This window comes from Erpetoichthys calabaricus, chromosome 2, assembly GCF_900747795.2.
Source record: "Erpetoichthys calabaricus chromosome 2, fErpCal1.3, whole genome shotgun sequence".
Classification (NCBI taxonomy): Eukaryota; Metazoa; Chordata; class Cladistia; order Polypteriformes; family Polypteridae; genus Erpetoichthys; species Erpetoichthys calabaricus.
Window position 1 is genome coordinate 264,271,872 of NC_041395.2, and position 19,175 is coordinate 264,291,046.

Sequence of the window (19,175 nt, forward strand, 5' to 3'; positions counted from 1 at the left end):
ATGTTGAGTTCGGCTGTCCGAATGAACATAACTATTCAAAAATAATTTGAATTTATTTTAAAAGGGTCTTAATCAGGGGTCCTCAATCACAGTCCTGGAGGGCTGCAGTGGCTGCAGGTTTTTGCTCCAACCCAGTTTCTTAATAAGCACTTATTGCTCAAGTAACACTTCTTCTTCACTTTAGTTCTTACGCTCGTTAAGATTTTGAACCCTTATTGCTTATTTTAGTCTTAAACAGCTGTATTATTGGTTTTTAATTGCTCCTAATTAGCAATAATATGCAAATGACAAAAGAGACTAGCATTTCTCCATTTAGCTTGTTACCATTTACACCCGTGTGTATTTATTATGCACTATTGGGTTTAATTAAATAATTGGAAGGAAAGTAAAGAGAAAAAAGTGAAGGACTGTGAATTACTCATCCATTTTAGCCTTCAAATCATTTGGATGATATCCTTAGAAAGGGGAAGAAAATCTAGGATATGAGAATTACCTGACATAGCAGAGTTAAAGCACTAACAAGTAGTGAAATTAAATTATTGGCAAGAATTGCTTTGTAATTAAGCAACAGGGTTAGAACAAAAACCTGCAGCCCTCCAGGACTGTGATTGAGGACTCCTGGTCTTTTTTGTTAAACATTTTATTGGATTTATTAAAATCGAATAACTGACCATACAAGCAAGTCAAATTTTCCAAAACTGTGTTCAAGTATGGTAGTTTTACCTGGGCTAATTTTGGCGTCAAGTTGCTCTAGACATGCTTGTTTAAAGCTGCAGATCTGTTTTTGCACTTAATTTCCACACATTTCGTAAAACTTAAGCTAGTTCTTTGCACAGCATAATTTTATTTTCCTGATCCTACAAGTGTATGTGGAGCAGTGTTTCTAATTTCTTTTCTGGTGCCCCGTAAGCATCAATTTCCATCTTGGGTCCCTTGCTGTTTATTGCCAAGACCTTCTCATTAAAGCACATGGAAAATAACTCAAAATTCTGATTTTCCTATTTTTCAGCACTTTAAAGAGGCAGCTTGCTGTGTTCTACAATTAGTCTGTCGTGTGTGGCTGCCGATTTTACATATAATGCCTAAAACAGTGATGTGTAATTAGAAATATTCAGGCCACCTGTGTTAAAATATTACTGCATCTGTAAAAGAGAAAAATGTACACCAATTGAGACTGACTTGATACCGTGACGATCCCATAAACCACACAGGAATCACTTTTTAGTACGAGTCCATAGGTGTGCTGACGGCATTTTTATTCTGAATGCTGTGGTATTAACTGTGCCCTTCTGCTGCCTGTTGGACACCTCCAAAATAATAAAACAAGCTTGCCTTCGACCTGCCTTCTTCTTGCCTTCTCTTTTACTTAGCTTGCTATTCTCTTATGAGTCACATGTACTGTACATGTATTTTTTATTATTATTTTTTACATTTTTTGTCACTTGTGGTGCCTGTGCAAATCACAAAGAGCTTATGATGATATTGTGTGGGTGTTATAGCACTCAGCTGGTGTCCCTGTGCTGCAAACATATTGCGACATGTATGTAAATGACAGTTGCCAGAGTACTGCTAGGATTTTTTTTTTCCCCCCCGCTGATGTTTGTTCTTGTTTTTTTAAAAAAGAAAAGTGCAACATTTCAGAAACACTTAGCAATAAGCTTTTATTGGCAGCCTTTTTTGTATGTAATTCTCTTAAAAAAAAATTGAGTCAGTGCCAGAAAAAATTGCCATATGTGTGTTTTTCATCAGAGTAGCCCTCTGTCAAATCCTTCAACCTAACTGGTACTTTACAGTGATGGTGACTGCATAATTTTAATTTTATCATGCTTCCCCATAATCTAATTTATATCTTTATGATTTAAGGTCTCCAAATAGACCTTCCTAATTTAATCACAAATGTAATGAAATTGAAGTCTAATTATTATATTAATACATTTACTCGTAATTCCTGTATTGATCCTTGTGAAATAAAGCAGAATCATCATCTACTCAGTGCATGACATCAGAGATATTTTCCCCAACAAGAGAGATGAGCTATGAGGAGTGTTTTTAGCTTGTCAGAAGCAAATGTGAAAAGTGAAATCTATAAAGTCGTAAATTGTGGTTAACAAGAGAGAATACAGTGATCCCTCGCTATATCGCGCTTCGCCTTTCGCAGCTTCACTCCATCGCGGATTTTATATGTAAGCATATTTAAATATATATCGCAGATTTTTTGTTGGTTCGCGGATTTTTGCGGACAATGGGTCTTTTAATTTCTGGTACATGCTTCCTCAGTTGGTTTGCCCAGTTGATTTCATACAAGGGACGCTATTGGCAGATGGCTGAGAAGCTACCCAGCTTACTTTTCTTCTCTCTCTTGTGCTGACTTTCTCTGATCCTGACATAGGGGGATTGAGCAGGGGGGCTGTTCGCACACCTAGACGATACGGACGCTCGTCTAAAAATGCTGAAAGATTATCTTCACGTTGCTATCGTTTGTGCAGCTGCTTCCTGAAACGACATACTGCACGGTGCTTCGCATACTTAAAAGCTCGAAGGGCACGTATTGATTTTTGATTGAAAAACAAACTCTCTCTCTCTCTCTCTCTCTCTCTCTCTCTCTCTCTCTCTCTCTGTCTCTCTCTCTCTCTCTCTCTCTCTCTCTCTCTGTGCTCCTGACGGAGGGGGTGTGAGCTGCCGCCTTCAACAGCTTTGTGCCGCGGTGCTTCGCATACTTAAAAGCCAAACAGCCCTATTGATTTGTTTGCTCTTCTCTATCTCTCTGACATCTGCTCGTGAAGCGCACTCCTTTGAAGAGGAAGATATGTTTGCGTTCTTTTAATTGTGATACGGAACTGTCATCTCTGTCTTGTCATGGAGCACAGTTTAAACCTTTGAAAAAGAGACAAATGTTTGTTTGCAGTGTTTGAATAACGTTCCTGTCTCTCTACAAACTCCTGTGTTTCTGCGCAAATCTGTGACCCAAGCATGACAATATAAAAATAACCATATAAACATATGGTTTCTACTTCACGGATTTTCTTATTTCGCGGGTGGCTCTGGAACGCAACCCCCGCGATGGAGGAGGGATTACTGTATATCTATATCTACAGTGCATCCGGAAAGTATTCACAATGCATCACTTTTTCCACATTTTGTTATGTTACAGCCTTATTCCAAAATGGATTAAATTCATTTTTTTCCTCAGAATTCTACACACAACACCTCATAATGAAAACGTGAAAAAAAGTTTACTTGAGATTTTTGCAAATTTATTAAAAATAAAAGCATTGAGAAAGCACATGTACATAAGTATTCACAGCCTTTGCCATGAAGCTCAAAATTGAACTTGGGTGCATCCTGTTTCCCCTGATCATCCTTGAGATGTTTCTGCAGCTTAATTGGAGTCCACCTTGTTGTAAATTCAGTTGATTGGACATGATTTGGAAAGGCACACACCTGTCTATATAAGGTCCCACAGTTGACAGTTCATGTCAGAGCACAAACCAAGCATGAAGTCAAAGGAATTGTCTGTAGACCTCCAAGACAGGATTGTCTCGAGGCACAAATCTGGGGAAGGTTACAGAAACATTTCTGCTGCTTTGAAGGTCCCAGTGAGCACAGTGGCTTCCATCATCCGTAAGTGGAAGAAGTTTGAAACCACCAGGACTCTTCCTAGAGCTGGCCGACCATCTAAACTGAGCGATCGGGGGAGAAGGACATTAGTCAGGGAGGTGACCAAGAACCCAATGATCACTCTGTCAGAGCTCCAGAGGTCATCTGTGGAGAGAGGAGATCCTTCCAGAAGGACAACCATCTCTGCAGCAATCCACCAATCAGGCCTGTATGGTAGAGTGGCCAGACAGAAGCCACTCCTTAGTAAAAGGCACATGGCAGTCCGCCTGGAGTTTGCCAAAAGACACCTGAAGGACTCTCAGACCATGAGAAAGAAAATTCTCTGGTCTGATGAGACAAAGATTGAACTCTTTGGTGTGAATGCCAGGCGTCACGTTTGGAAGAAACCTGGCACCATCCCTTCAGTGAAGCATGGTGGTGGCAGCATCATGCTGAGGGGATGTTTTTCAGCGGCAGGAACTGGGAGACTAGTCAGGATAAAGGAAAAGATGACTGCAGCAATGTACAGAGACATCCTGGATGAAAACCTGCTCCAGAGCGCTCTTGACCTCAGACTGGGGCGACGGTTCATCTTTCAGCAGGACAACGACCCTAAGCACACAGCCAAGATATCAAAGGAGTGGCTTCAGGACAACTCTGTGAATGTCCTTGAGTGGCCCAGCCAGAGCCCAGACTTGAATCCGATTGAACATCTCTGGAGAGATCTTAAAATAGCTGTGCACCGACGCTTCCCATCCAACCTGATGGAGCTTGAGAGGTGCTCCAAAGAGGAATGGGCGAAACTGGCCAAGGATAGGTGTGCCAAGCTTGTGGCATCATATTCAAAAAGACTTGAGGCAGTAATTGCTGCCAAAGGTGCATCAACAAAGTATTGAGCAAAGGCTGTGAATACTTATGTACATGTGATTTCTCAGTTTTTTATTTTTAATAAATTTGCAAAAACCTCAAGTAAACTTTTTTCACGTTGTCATTATGGGGTGTTGTGTGTAGAATTCGGAGGAAAAAAAGAATTTAATCCATTTTGGAATAAGGCTGTAACATAACAATGTGGAAAAAGTGATGTGCTGTGAATACTTTCCGGATGCACTGGCACTATCCTGGCTCATTCAAATTGTATTACAAAGTTTCTACTGATTGGACTGTGAAAAATACCTCTTATGAGGTCCTAACTTCTCATGTCACAGCTGCTTATTTGGACAATTAGTACAATATTGTCCTGTTGTCTGGGAACCACTTCGTGATGTTTTTTTATTTGTTATGGCACATTAGAGTTATGGTTGTTCCATTAGTATTAAATAATGGCCATGAAGAGATGCATGTAATGTCCCAACATAAAGGGTGTACTGACAAATATGTATAGGAAGAATGTGCACACCAGCTGGTGGTCTGGTCTTTTCATCTCGGGCAATTGCTGTGAAGAATATTGCAGGAATTTAAAATAGTGGGCCTAACAAAAACAATGAGTCCTTTGTACATTTAAATGTTGTTAGTTTTAGGTTTTGCAGCTTCTTTGTCTTTGACAGATGATTTTCCTAAATTTGCCTAATAACAAAGATCGCATCTGTTCCTTCCCTGGCATGAATCCAGTCAGCATTTTATTATTGAAGACCTTGTGAATACTTTTTAAAAAGTTACGAATTTTATATCACAAAAGGAAATTTGATCTTATGTTGTTGTAGTCATGTCTTTGTGTATGGACTTCTACATTAGCTGTGTATAATAAGTGAGCTTTCTTGCTTAATTATAGTGTCCAGAGTGCTGTGCAGTATATAAATATACCTATCAATACATCTTAAGAGTATTGACAGTATGTGCACAATTAATCATTTATATATTCCTTCTGAAAAGTGTGTCCAAATACATTAATGCCAATGTTGACCAAAACAATTTGAATTTTTATTCATAGCTTAATGTCATTTTTTTTTGGCCATACAGCTTGCTGCCTGCATCAGTTAAAGGATATATTTAATATTTTTCTTGTCAGTTATTTTTTCACTATCTTGGTATAGTGTAACTTTCCACATGAAATTCTGCTCTAAAGTCAAGCATTTTTTAGGTGCATTTGCATATAATACTTCTCATTTGATAGCCAAGATTTGGCTAGCTCTCTGGCACTTTTGGTACTGGCCTTAAATCTTACTTGTACATTGTCCCAGTTAAATGTATGTCCTGTTGATTTAGTATGCGTGTAGATCAGTGATCGTGAGTCCTTTCTTCTGACGCCGTTGTGATGTTCATGTATTCGTATTGCGATTCTTTTTGAAGTTTGTCCTATGTATACGCTGGACAAGAATTGCATGGAATGCTATAAACTGCGTTTCGTGTTTCTGCTGTCGATTTCTTGTTTTTAGCATTAAAGAGGACTGTGCGCAGATTGTTTGTGGGTTTGTGTGCTATTCTAACGCCTGACTTGGCTATCAAATGAGAACACCATCAACAAACATTTGGACATAAATCCAGCATATGCAAACGTAAGAACAACATGTTCATAATAAAAAAAAAAAAATCTTTACAACCAATATGTTCACACTGACTTAGCAACGTACGTAACTTTTGCTATATATTGCCCTTGATTCTTGTTAAGTCTAAGCATTATCCTCTGATGAAGGCCCCTGGTAGGGGCTGAAAGATCAGGAATAAAAACTTTATGATACGTGATTCATTTTCTCCCTTTGTGGATCTCCAGCTGCAAATAAATAAATTAAATAAATCAATAAATAAAACCTTGCATGCACGCAGCACACTATAGAAAGTGTGTAATGATAAATGTTGTTTATGTTTGATTGTGAACATAGTATTGACATGCAAGGAATCTTGACTATTTATTTCAAAATGTAAGGCTGTTATAAAAACTGCAATTCAGTGAAATATTTCAATTTAGATTTATTACACGTTTCATGAAAATGCACCATGCTGCCTCTTGATGAGAATTTCCCTCTGCTGTGTTGAATAACAATATGAATGCAAAATGTAGGCACAGTCTTTTGTTGTGCCACATACTCGTAACATTCATTCTTTGGTCCATATCGGGAGATTAGCATATGTTTCAGATTCTGTCAGAAGGCTGTATTGTTGATACAACAAATTATTATGTCCTGTCTATCTGTTGATACATTACCTTACAAAACAGTCACCTTAGCCTTGGCCCTACAATCATTTTGACAACTTTTTAGTGTAGATTGCAGCTTGCCTACGGCAGTGTACTTTCTACAGTACAAACCATTATGTTATACATTCTGAGGTGCTTCTTTGTGTTCCAGTGCTACATTCTCAGTTGTCTCTGAATTTTGTTTTCTTTCGCTGGCTGGGCTGGGTGATGCTGGGCTACTGGAGATCCTGGCATCTCGTGGATACTTCTACTGCTGCATCTGGCGTAATTCCACATTTTACATTTCTTAGATCTTGCAGTTTGCCTCATTTCTAACCAAACCTTGCAGGCACAGTATGTCAGTTAATTGAGATTGATGGTTATTTACCATGTTGTGCATATGCGTGTTGTACAAACCTGCTTGTCGTATTGCTTTGTAATTTAAAATTGAATGTGTTTATTATATTTTGGCTTGATCTTTGAATTTGGGCAGAAAATGTGTTTAACATTTTGCAGTGTCCTTTTTGTTTTTTTTTTGTTTTTTTACCCTGCATAAACTAGATTTTTTTTTCCTATATGCATTAGTGATCAGTAGCACTTTGATAGTGCATTTTGTTACATATGAATTTGAAATTTGCAAAAATGTTATCTTGATTTAGGAATATGAAACACGATCAGCAAGAACAACCAATCACCATCCACAGTCGGGACGTCGTAAAAACCTTGAATTTGAACCACTTTCAACAACGGCACTCATTTTAGAAGACCGGCCTGCGTGAGTTTTTACTTAAAATTTCAAAATAACCTTCTGCAAACTAATTCTGATTGTGTCTAGTGCTAATAATTTATTAATTATACAAACCTAAGTGTATTGGTGGCTTCCAGGTTGTTTTGTATTATTCTTTTAACTGAGTGTGTACTGGTTTGTCTTCTAACCATTTTACCTTGAATGTGTTCCTGGATTGTAAGTATTGTACCATATCATAAATTCAGTTAATGGATTTTCAACTTCTAAGTGTTAGTCATACTTAACTGTATGTATAGTATAATGTGAAGTAGTTTAAAGAAGTTTCTAATATTTTTTTTTTGGCATGCTGTTTTCTGGACAATTTGGATGCAACTTCCTTGAAGTATTAAAAAAAAAACATTTTAAAATAAATACTATAATCTTGTAGGGGAAAAAAAAACTTTTCATTAAAGTATTTCAGGACATTTTTAAAACATTAAAGAAGAAGCTATGAACTGCAGGTATTTGGAATTATGCACTCAGGCACACCTTGTACTACATAAAGAAAATTTTTGAGTTAGTTATGACTTAATGTGGGTTGTTCTTGGTTTGTGAAAATGGCCACTGCTTTAATTTCAATAACTGCCTTATCTTTAAGTACTCTAAGATAATGGTTAAAAGAAAATTTCACGTGAATATTTTCAGTTTTGTAGTCTAAAACACTGATTTTTAATGTTGAGTTTCTGAAATAATATGCTTACTACTTTTTAAACATAGAAATCTTCCAGCAAAATCGGCAGAAGAAGCCTTGCGACACAGACAAGAGTATGATGAAATGGTGGCTGAGGCAAAGAAACGAGGTTTGTAATTGATCTTTTTCTCACTCTTGTTTCAGTATATAAGCTGAACAATATTGTATATCTGAATTATTACTTAATTCAAATTTTAATAGCTTTTGATGCAAAATAATGTTACATATGACTGCACCTTTTTTCAAAAATTCATTTTTTTTTATAAAGTACATTAAATTAGTGACAGTTTGTTGATGAACTTCATAGTGAAAGACGTAAAAAAAAAATACAGCTTTGGTATTCCTCAAGGGGAAATTTGCTGGTTAGATACTGTATTTAATGCAGCATGAGAGAGTGCATTCACTCATGAATACAGTTTTACTATTTGTCAAGTGGCAATATGCTAGTTTTTGCAGCTGTAATGTAGTACTAGGGTGTTGTACCGTATTAGCCATTATGAATGTAGAGAAAAGCCAAGCAAAATAACCCCTTTTATTGGCTAACTAAAAATGGAAAGACAAGCAATGAGAGCACAAAAGGTATAAATGTTAAGGTATTTAGAGAACAGAGAACACATTGGCATTTTCTTCCTTACAATAGCTATAGTAAGAAGTGAGTTTTGTAATAACTGAGTTTTGTTTTGAGGCTGAAGAATTAGATTTTGACCTTGGTAACCAAAGGTGAATTTTAAATAAAGTCGAAAAACTGTTTTTATTTAATTTCAATAGACCATGAATTCTGTGCCTTACTGATCCTAGTGGTTATTTTTCTAGGAGTAGTCCTTATGCTATTTGCAGCTCATTCACATTTTACAAAATGATTCCTGGCCAGTGTTCTGGTTTTATTATCGGTCCATGCCTTTTCAGGACTAAATATTTTAAAATTAGATCACAAATATATTTCAGCACCATCAGGCTTAGATTTTATATGCATTAACATCCTTTTTAGACCTTAGTTGGACTTTAGAAAAATATCTTCCAAAAGCTATCATGCCAATTTCCCCCCTCCAACTCCTCATCTCCACTCAAGGGGGGATGCTTATTTACTAGTTTAGCACTTTGCACCACTGAAATAATGAGTTTTACCCTTTTGAAGCTTTGGTATATTTTAGTAAGCCAGTTATTTTAGAAGATCACTTCCACGTTATTTTTATTTTCACTGACTAACAATTTAAAGTTTTTCTGCCTGGGGTATTTTAAATGGGGTCTTTGCATTTTGTTAGAACATCAGACATTAAAATATTTGAAAGTTAGAAAATGTGTGCATGTTGTAATTTTCCAGGTGCATTTGATGACTTATTTATCTAATTTGAAAATTGAAGTATTTTAAATGTTGTTAAGTTATTTTATAAAATAATCCTTTATCACATTCTTCTTTATTTTTTTTTTTGTAATAATGTGCCATATTTAAAAATAATAGAACACAATTAAATACATTCTTAGACAATATTGAATTCCTGCTTTTTAACTGTATTTCACAATATCATGTAGTTAAAAACAATTCCAATTCAAGTGATGTTAAATTGGTGTTGATTGATTTAATGTCCTAATTTTAGTTGTTGGTTGTAGAGGATCTACTGTATGTCCCAATTGTAGTTCAGATTTCCGATAATTAAAACCTCTGAAGTCTCAAGGCAATATTGCTGGCTGCTTCAGCCAATGATAGAAAGCAGGTCTGAAGTTTCACAGATAAACTATAGTACCATGTTTCCTCGAAAATAAGACTGGTTCTTATATTAATTTTTGCTGCAAAAGATACACTACGGCTTATTTTCAGGGGATGTCTTATATTTTTTCATGTACAACAATATACAGTAATCCCTCCTCCACCGCGGGGGTTGCGTTCCAGAGCCACCCGCGAAATAAGATAATCCGCGAAGTAGAAACCATATGTTTATATGGTTATTTTTATATTGTCATGCTTGGGTCACAGATTTGCGCAGAAACACAGGAGGTTGTAGAGAGACAGGAACGTTATTCAAACACTGCAAACAAACATTTGTCTCTTTTTCAAAAGTTTAAACTGTGCTCCATGACAAGACAGAGATGACAGTTCTGTCTCACAATTAAAAGAATGCAAACATATCTTTCTCTTCAAAGGAGTGTGCGTCAGGAGCAGAGACTGTCATAATGACAGAGAAAGCAAACAAATCAATAGGGCTGTTAAGCTTTTAAGTATGCGAAGCACCGTGGCACAAAGCTGTTGAAGGCGGCAGCTCACACCCCCTCCGTAAGGAGCAGGGAGAGAGAGAGAGATAGAGAGAGACAGAGAAAAACAAACATGCAAAAATCAATACGTGCCCTTCGAGCTTTTAAGTATGCGAAGCACCGTGCAGCATGTCGCTTCACTAAGCAGCTGCACAGAAGGTAGCAACGTGAAGATAATCTTTCAGCATTTTTAGACGAGCGTCCGTATCGTCTAAGTGTGCGAACAGCCCCCCTGCTCACACCCCCTAGGTCAGGATCAGAGAAAGCGCAAGAGAGAGAAAGAGAAAATTAAGTTGGGTAGCTTCTCAGCCATCTGCCAGTAGCGTCTCTTGTATGAAATCAACTGGGCAAACCAACTGAGGAAGCATGTACCAGAAATTAAAAGACCCATTGTCCTCAGAAATCCGCGAACCAGCAAAAAATCCGCGATATATATTTAAATATGCTTACATATAAAATCCGCGATAGAGTGAAGCCGCAAAAGGCGAAGCGCAATATAGCGAGGGATCACTGTACATTTCTCCAAATACAGTCATGTCATCTTCTTCTGGAATATCGTCATAACTCTCCACGTTCAAACCCTGAATTCCATCCTGAATTTTTTGCTACATCAGCCGCTTTTAGGATCCTACAGGATCGAGGTGCGTGCTTTGATGTTTGATGAATTGTTCGATGTGGTGAAGCAAAATGCAGACATACAAATGCATTCGTGGTGCTTTGATATTTAAGCGTTGCATATTCCCCAAAGTAATGACACAATATATTTTAAAAGTCTCACATACCATCTTCTGTGCCGTCATTTTTTTTTTTTTGTACCTTTATAATACCGTCAGAATGTATGGCTGCGTGTTTGAGCCACAGAGAAAAAAAAAAAAGGACATAATGAAAATGTCTATTTTGTGATTGAAGTTAAAATTTTGGCTTTAATCTCAATGTCCACTTTACCCTTGTAGTTTACTTTATCATTTAAGCAGACCGTCGTAAATGTCCTCTTACAACTGACCCAGTTGTTAAATTGCTACGCACTTCTGGGGCTTCCTCCTGACCTGACAGCCACGGCAAGCAGCATCGCCACACAGAACACATTACATTTATAATATTCCAGCTCTCTGCACATTTAGAATTCTTAGATTTATGCTTGATATCACTTTCATGATGAAATGCATTAAAATATGTATGTTACATTTTACAGATAAATCGTTAACTTTGTTTAAATAATGAATACTGTTAATAGTTACACATACGGGATGGCAGTGCGGTAGCACTGCTGTCTCGCAGGGAGTCATGTCTCTTGTGCCTGGATTTTGCATGTTTTCCTGGTGGGTTTCCACAGTGTGCTCAGTTTTCCACCCAAAGACATGAAGGTTTGGGGATTTGGTGAAGCTACAATGACGCCTGTGTGTGTGTGTGTGTGTGTGTGTGCTTGTGTTCACCTTGTGATGAGCTAATGCCCCGTCCAGAGATTTTGTTTCTGTCTTGCGCCAATGCTGCTGGAATGGGCGTATCCCCGAATTGAACAATGTAATCATTAAACATCCTTTTCAGAGATATTGTGGCAAGGTGTCCTCGGAATTTAATGGATGTTTCAGGCACATGCGTCGCATCGCGTGAAGTATAAACCTGGCCTTAGGCGCCTTTTCAACTGATGATCTTGACTAGAGCTTATTTTTGGGGTAGGGCTTATATTACAGAGCAGCCTGAAAATCATGCTAGGGCTTATTTTCAGAGTAGGTCTTATTATCGGGGAAACACGGTATCAGAAAAATGTTGAATCATTGTAATGTGTAAATAATGCAGAAAACTTATGTGTCCACTCTGCACCTACAGAGCAATTTAACTTTTTCCAAGCAGCAGGATACATGAACTGATGTGCAATTGGCCTCCATGCGCACATCTCTCCTTGTATTTGGAACATTTGAACAATCTAGATGTGAACATGCCATTCAGCCCAACAAAGTTTATTGTTCCTATCCACTTAATTCTTCTAAAATAATGCAAAAAGCATGAATGCTAATCCTGAATACAGTCAAAGTAAAAAGTATATGAACCCTTTGGAATTATCTGGTTTACTGCATGAATTAGTCATAAAAAGTGATCTGATCTTCATCTAAGTCACAGGTACAGTAATCCCTCGCTATATTGCGCTTCGAATTTCTCGGCTTCACTCTATCATGGATTTTATATGTAAGCATATTTAAATATATATCGCGGATTTTTTGCTGGTTCGCGGATTTCTGCAGACAATGGGTCTTGTAATTTCTGGTACATGCTTCCTGGTTTGCTCAGTTGATTTCATACATGGGACGCTATTGGCAGATGGCTGAGAAGCTACCCAACCAGAGCACGTATTATGTATTAAATAAAACTCCTCAAATATATTGTGAGCATGGGGGCTGTTCGCACCCCTAGAGGATATGGCCGCTCCTCAAAAAAAGCTGAAAGATTACCTTCACATTGCTCTCTTCCTTGCTGGGCTTACATATGGCTGCTTTGTCAAGCGATATGCTTCCCGCACGGTGCTTCGCATACTTAAAAGATCAAACAGCACGTATTGATTTTTGATTGTTTGCTTTTCTCTCTCTCGCTCTGATATTCTCTGCTCCTGACGTGAGCAGGGGGGCTGTTCACACCCCTAGACGATACGGACGCTCGTCTAAAAATGCTGAAAGATTACCTTCACGTTGCTCCCTTCTGTGCAGCTGCTTTGTCAAGCGACATGCTTCGCATACTTAAAAGCTCAAAGGGCACATATTGATTTTTGATTGTTTGTTTTTTTCTCTCTCTCTCTCTCTCTCTCTCTCTCTCTCTGACATTCTCTGCTCCTGACGGAGGGGGTGTGGGCAGAAGGGCTGTTCGCACACTGGCCTAGAGGATACGGATGCTCCTCTAAAAAATGTTGAAAGACTACCTTCACAATTGCTCCCTTCCTTGCAGCTGCTTTGTCCGGCGGTGCTTCGCATACTTAAAAGCCAAAGAGCCCTATTGATTTTTGTTTGCTTTTTTCTCTCTCTCTCTGACATTCTCTGCTCCTGACGTGCACTCCTTTGAAGAGGAAGATATGTTTGCATTCTTTTAATTGTGAGACGGAACTGTCATCTCTGCCTTGTCATGGAGCACAGTTTAAACTTTTGAAAAAGAGACAAATGTTTGTTTGCAGTGTTTGAATAAAGTTCCTGTCTCTCTACAACCTCCTGTGTTTCTGTGCAAATCTGTAACCCAAGCATGACAATATAAAAATAACCATATAAACATATGGTTTCTACTTCGTGGATTTTCACCTTTCGCAGGGGGTTCTGGAACGCAACCCCCGCGATCGAGGAGGGATTACCGTACTGATATACATAATGAGCTTAAGCTAATGACACACAAAAAATCCTACTATTTCATGTCTTTATTTTACAAACGCATTCAACGTTCACAGTAGTAGTGGAAAAAGTAAGTGAACCTTGGGATTTAATAACTGGTTGACCCTCTTTTGGCAGCAATGACCTCGACCAGGCGCTTCCTGTAACTGCAGATCAGACCTGCACATCGTGCGGTTGGAATTATAGCCCATTCTTCCCTGCAGGACTGCCTTAACTCTTCCATATTCTTTAGTTGTCTTCTTTGTATGGCTCTCTTCAAATCATTCCACACCATATCAATAGGATTGAGATCTGGGCTCTGACTGTGCCACTCCAAAAGATGGAGTTTTTCTTCTGAAGCCATTGTGCTGTGGATTTGCTGCGATTTTTGGGGTCATTGTCCTGTTGCATCACCCAGTCTCTTCTGAGCTTAGTTGACGGACAGATACCCTCACATTATCCTGGAGAATTTGTTGATAAACTTGTGAATTCATTTTCCCCTCAATGATGGCAAGCTGTCCAGGCCCTGATGCAGCAAAGCAGGCCCAAATCATGACGTTCCCTCCACCATACTTTACTGTAGGGATGATGTTTTGATGTTGATATGCAGTGCCCTTTTTACTCCAAATGAAGTTCTGCTTGTTCCTCCCAAATTGTTCAATTTTGGTTTCATCACTCCACAAAACATTTTCCCAGTACCGTTGTGGAGTGTCCAAGTGCTCTTTCGCAAACTTCAGGTGTTCATCAGTGTTCTTTTTTGATAGCAGTGGCTTCCTTCTTGGTGTCCTGCCATGGACTCCTTTGTTGTTCAATGTTTTGCATATAGTTGACTCATGAACAGAGATGTTAGCCAGTTCTGATGACTTCTTCAAGTCCTTTGCTGTCACTCTAGGGTTCTTCTTTACCTCATTGCTGACTTTGTGTTGTGCACTTGGGGTCATTTTGGCAGGGCGTCCACTTCTAGGCAGAGTAGCCACAATACCGAATTGTCTCCATTTATAGACAACTTGCCTAACAGTAGACTGATGAATATCTAAAATCTTTGAGATGACTTTGTAACCCTTTCCAGCCTTATGTAGAACAATAATTCTCAATCATAGCTCTTCAGACAGCTCTTTTGTATGAGGCATGATTCTCATCTGGATATGCTTCTTGTCAAAAGCACAAACTCAAACTTTATAGTGTTTTTTTTTTTTTATCAATCAAAGTAATTCTAGGCCACACCTCTGAATTCGTTTCATTAAATGGGCTCCAGGTGTGCTAAATTCTGACTGCAATGAGCTTTTTAAAAAGTCATTAGCTTAGAGTTCACTTACTTTTTCCAACCTTCAGTTTCACAGTTTGAATGATTTATTCAATATGGTCAAAAATTCTTCTCTGCCTTATGCAGCCAGCCCTCTTTCTTGCTCGCTCGCGTGCGGGTGTGTGTGTGTGTCTCTCTCTCTCTCTCTCTGTCTCTCACACACGGCGTGCACTTGTGTGTGTCTCTCTCTCTCTCTCTCTCTCTCTCTCACACACGGCGTGCATTTGTGTGTGTCTCTCTCTCTCTCTCTCTCTCACACACACGCCGTGCACGTGTGTCTCTCTCTCTCTCGCGCGTGCGCCGTGTACATGTGTCTCTTTCTCTCTCTCGCGTCTGTCTGTCTCTCTCTCGCTCGCTCGCAGCGGGACCTGACTCGAATATAAACCGAGGGTGACATTTTTCAGCACATTTTGGGTGCTGAAAAACTCAGCTTATATTCGAGTATATACGGTAAATATAGAATAGGGGTTCACATACTTTTTACTTTGACTGTATCTAATGAATATAGATGTAACTCTTTCCTGTTGTTTTTATTTTGTCTTGTTCTTCAAGCCTTTCTCATTTCCCTGTAAATTTACTGCATCAAGGCTTGTGTGAGTTGCATGTTTGAGAAATGGAGAATAATTTTCAAAGGTAAATGTAACCAAAGTATGTATGAGCAATGCATAAGCTTTCATTACAAAGTAGAAAAATTTACATTTTTAATAATTTTTATTTTTGGTTCAAGAAATTCTGAAAGTAATACACTTGGCATAGATTGTACTATCGGCTCTTGGTGGGTTTGGAGCTCTTTTACAGCTTTCAAGTCTCACTTCACTGGTGAAGTTATGTATCTCGTCATACTTACTTGCAGTATAAGAAGCGCTTACTCAAAAAGAAACCTAAAGATATCTGTAGTTTTTCAACATTTTCAATGGACATGAAAAGGATGCCTGCATATTAGTCATTGTGAAGAGAATCCATCAACCACACAGCCAGCAGATGATCAGTTCTTAGACCTTTTTTTTTTTTTTTTTTTTTTAAGGGAAAGTATTTCTTTTTAGAAGCATTAATAATAAAATATTGCCTAAGTTGAAGCACTTTTTAATTGCTCATTAAACAAGGTGCTACATAAAACAAACATTGAACTGTTAATTTCACTCTTAATTCTTGGTGCGTCTTACTATACATTTATTGACTGTAGTATTTATGCGATCGTGATGTCCAGATGAACAGAATCAACTTTCTAGAATGTTCTTTTAAAGTTATTTGGTATGAGGTAATTGGGTCAAAAAACGAGCACATTGTACTTCAAGTTACAGATCAGTTTGGATTTGTCTTGTTTGATTTGTATTTAGTTATTTTGGAATTTAAGTTTGATTATACATATAGCTGTGTTATGTTTATGTAGCTAAAACTTTGTTGTTTCAGAAGTGAAAGAGGCACAGAAAAAAAAGAAAATAATGAAAGAAAGATACAAGCAGGAGGAGACAATAGCCAATGCAATGGTGATTTGGAATTCTGAGATCCTTCCCAACTGGGAAGTCATGTAAGAACTATTTTGTTTATTCACATAATGTTAGATTCAGGTTCTTTTAATTATGGAACAATATGTAATGTTAAAATAAAAACTGAATTCATTTTAAATGAAGAATTTCAAACCACTCCTTAACTAATAACTCTCATTGTCTTTTTAAGCAAATAGCATACTTTATATTTTTTTTATCGTAAATTGTAATATAATCAGGTTAATATTAATAAAGTGTAAAAGTTATACAAATACATATAACATATGGATTAAAGTACCAAGAACATTACTGCTACTTTTTTTAATGCACTGCTTCATGTTTTAGGCGAAATACTCGAAAAGTACGTGAGTTGTGGTGGCAAGGTCTACCACCCAGTGTGAGAGGAAAAGTCTGGAGTCTCGCAATTGGAAATGAGCTCAACATTACTCATGGTGAATAATATTTTACTTCCGGTAAAGTCTGGATGGACTTATTTATAGTATGGTGTTTGCACATTAACATTAATATGTTGGTTACTTTTTTCTTACAGAGCTGTATGAAATTTTTTTGTCAAGAGCAAAGGAAAGGTGGAGAAGTTTTGGTGAAACAGCATCAGAGAATGAGCCAGAAGGTTGGTTAGAATAAAAACAAGTCTTACTATGTTTTTTGCAGATCACTGACTTGTAAAACCTAGTTGAATATGTTGCAGAAAACATTTGATTTGTCTAATTATTAACCACACAGTACCCTCTACTAATATTGGAACCCTTGGAAAATCAGTATTGTCATGTGTACAGTGAGATTTTTACATGCATGAGCTAAGCAACATGTAACATGTTGCCACTCCCCTGCACCAGGATTAGTGAATATAACTACCTTGCCTTCAAACTTTTTTCTTGTTTACCTCAAAAATATCAGAACCTATTTGTAATTATCAGACAAACAGAATAAAGTTACAAATTAAAAGTGAATCCTGTAGTGGAACATTTAAAGTGTCTCAGTTCACTCAATTATAGAAGATGCTAAAAGTAGCCTCTTTTCTTTCATCATCCACACACAGTAAACAGATCATATAGTGTTTATTGACAAGACCTTCATGATACCTTCTCCCTCTGCCAAAGACACCTCATCATTTTCTTAGTCCTCTGCGACAGAGCCAGAGCTCCTTAAACCACCCACACCACTGCCAGGTTCTCACATGCAATATAGGAACTTCTGGAAAAATGTTACTTATTTTCTTGACAGTATTTTTATGTCTTTTGAAGAAAACATCTTAAGGTATTTTCCAGTGCATGAGAACTTTGAAGAAATAGTTATTAAACATTGTTTTTAATGTAATCTCATATAAACTATGCAGCTTGCATATAAAATATGCATCTTGTTTGCTTTAGGCTTTTATTTTCAAATGTCATGTTATGTCCAAATGAAAAGTCCTCAATCTTGAAAACAGTAAAAGGGTCTTAATTTTTTCCATGATTGTTTAATACAAAGCTTGTTTTTTATGAAAGTATAATGTTATGATAACATATTTTGACGAAGGGCTATCATCAGTTGAGTCACAGGACCTAGCAGCTGCTATTTGTTTTGTAACTTGGGGAAATAATCTATTGAAAGTCTGTCTTATCAACAGTAGCGCTATTAATAATAATGATATTCAAGGGCAAAAAGATATGCAGAGAAATAAGTCTGTTCTTTTTAAATGTGGGACATATTTCAAACCACTGTAACTTCAAGCAGTTTTTAAGATTACCACATCATTGGCAGCATGTTATGGGAATGTCTGCCATTTTCTTTCAGCGAGTCCACATCAAGTATTCTGAACATCTCCTTCATAATATAAGCACATTAAAAATAAATTAAAATGCTTGCTTCTAATATCAATATATTTTAAAATTATTTTTTTCAAACTGCTGTTTGAGAGATAAGATGGGGCTATCCAAGATAATCTTTGCTCTTAAGACTTATTCATGCATGATTAAATGATTACTAAATGTATTTTTGCTTTTGGAGGATAAACACCAATGTTGCACCCCTTTCCATTTTTTATGTCTTTTAAAAATGAAAGTACTTAATTGAATTAACAGTAGAACACTTTAAAATATTTTTAAAGTTTATTTCCAAGAAAATATTTCCCATTATCCAAAATGTTTCATTATATGTTGACTTGTGTTGGGTATTTTGTTACTCTGTGACAGCATCTCTGCACTTTTGGGATTTGCCTCTTTCTTGTAAGACTGGACTCCTTCGGTACTGTCTGTTTGGAATCGTTGAGTACCTCTAGTTTGAGGCACATTACCTGCATTGTGAAGAAGCATCAGTTATGGCATTACGGCCATGTGGCACAATTCCCAGAGGGTGAACCGGATCACAGGATCCTTATTGCTGAGGACCTGAGTGGCTAGACCAGTACAAGGGAACACCCATGTAACACCTGACTGTAGCAGATAGATGGTCATTTCTGGAGGGTAGGACTGGACCACATGTTTGCCTGGGGGGTTGCCAACCAGGATCCCGAGCTGTTTCGTTGTGTGGTGCATGCAGCAACACACTGTACTAGTGTGCATGCTTCCCGACCTGACTTGACATCTTTCTTGTGCAGATCTGTAATAG

At 37.6% G+C, this 19,175-nt stretch overlaps 1 protein-coding gene across 2 annotated transcripts in view; it reads left to right on the forward strand.

The window, feature by feature from the left end:
- tbc1d12b (TBC1 domain family, member 12b) overlaps positions 1-19,175 on the forward strand; it is a 105,028-nt gene that overhangs the window by 67,714 nt on the left and 18,139 nt on the right. For both annotated transcript variants that reach the window (XM_028795469.2, XM_028795468.2), the window contains 5 exons: positions 7,366-7,481; positions 8,211-8,293; positions 16,489-16,606; positions 16,911-17,017; positions 17,116-17,196. In XM_028795469.2, the coding sequence (XP_028651302.2) occupies positions 7,366-7,481; positions 8,211-8,293; positions 16,489-16,606; positions 16,911-17,017; positions 17,116-17,196 (505 nt within the window). The remainder of the gene's footprint in view (positions 1-7,365; positions 7,482-8,210; positions 8,294-16,488; positions 16,607-16,910; positions 17,018-17,115; positions 17,197-19,175) is intronic.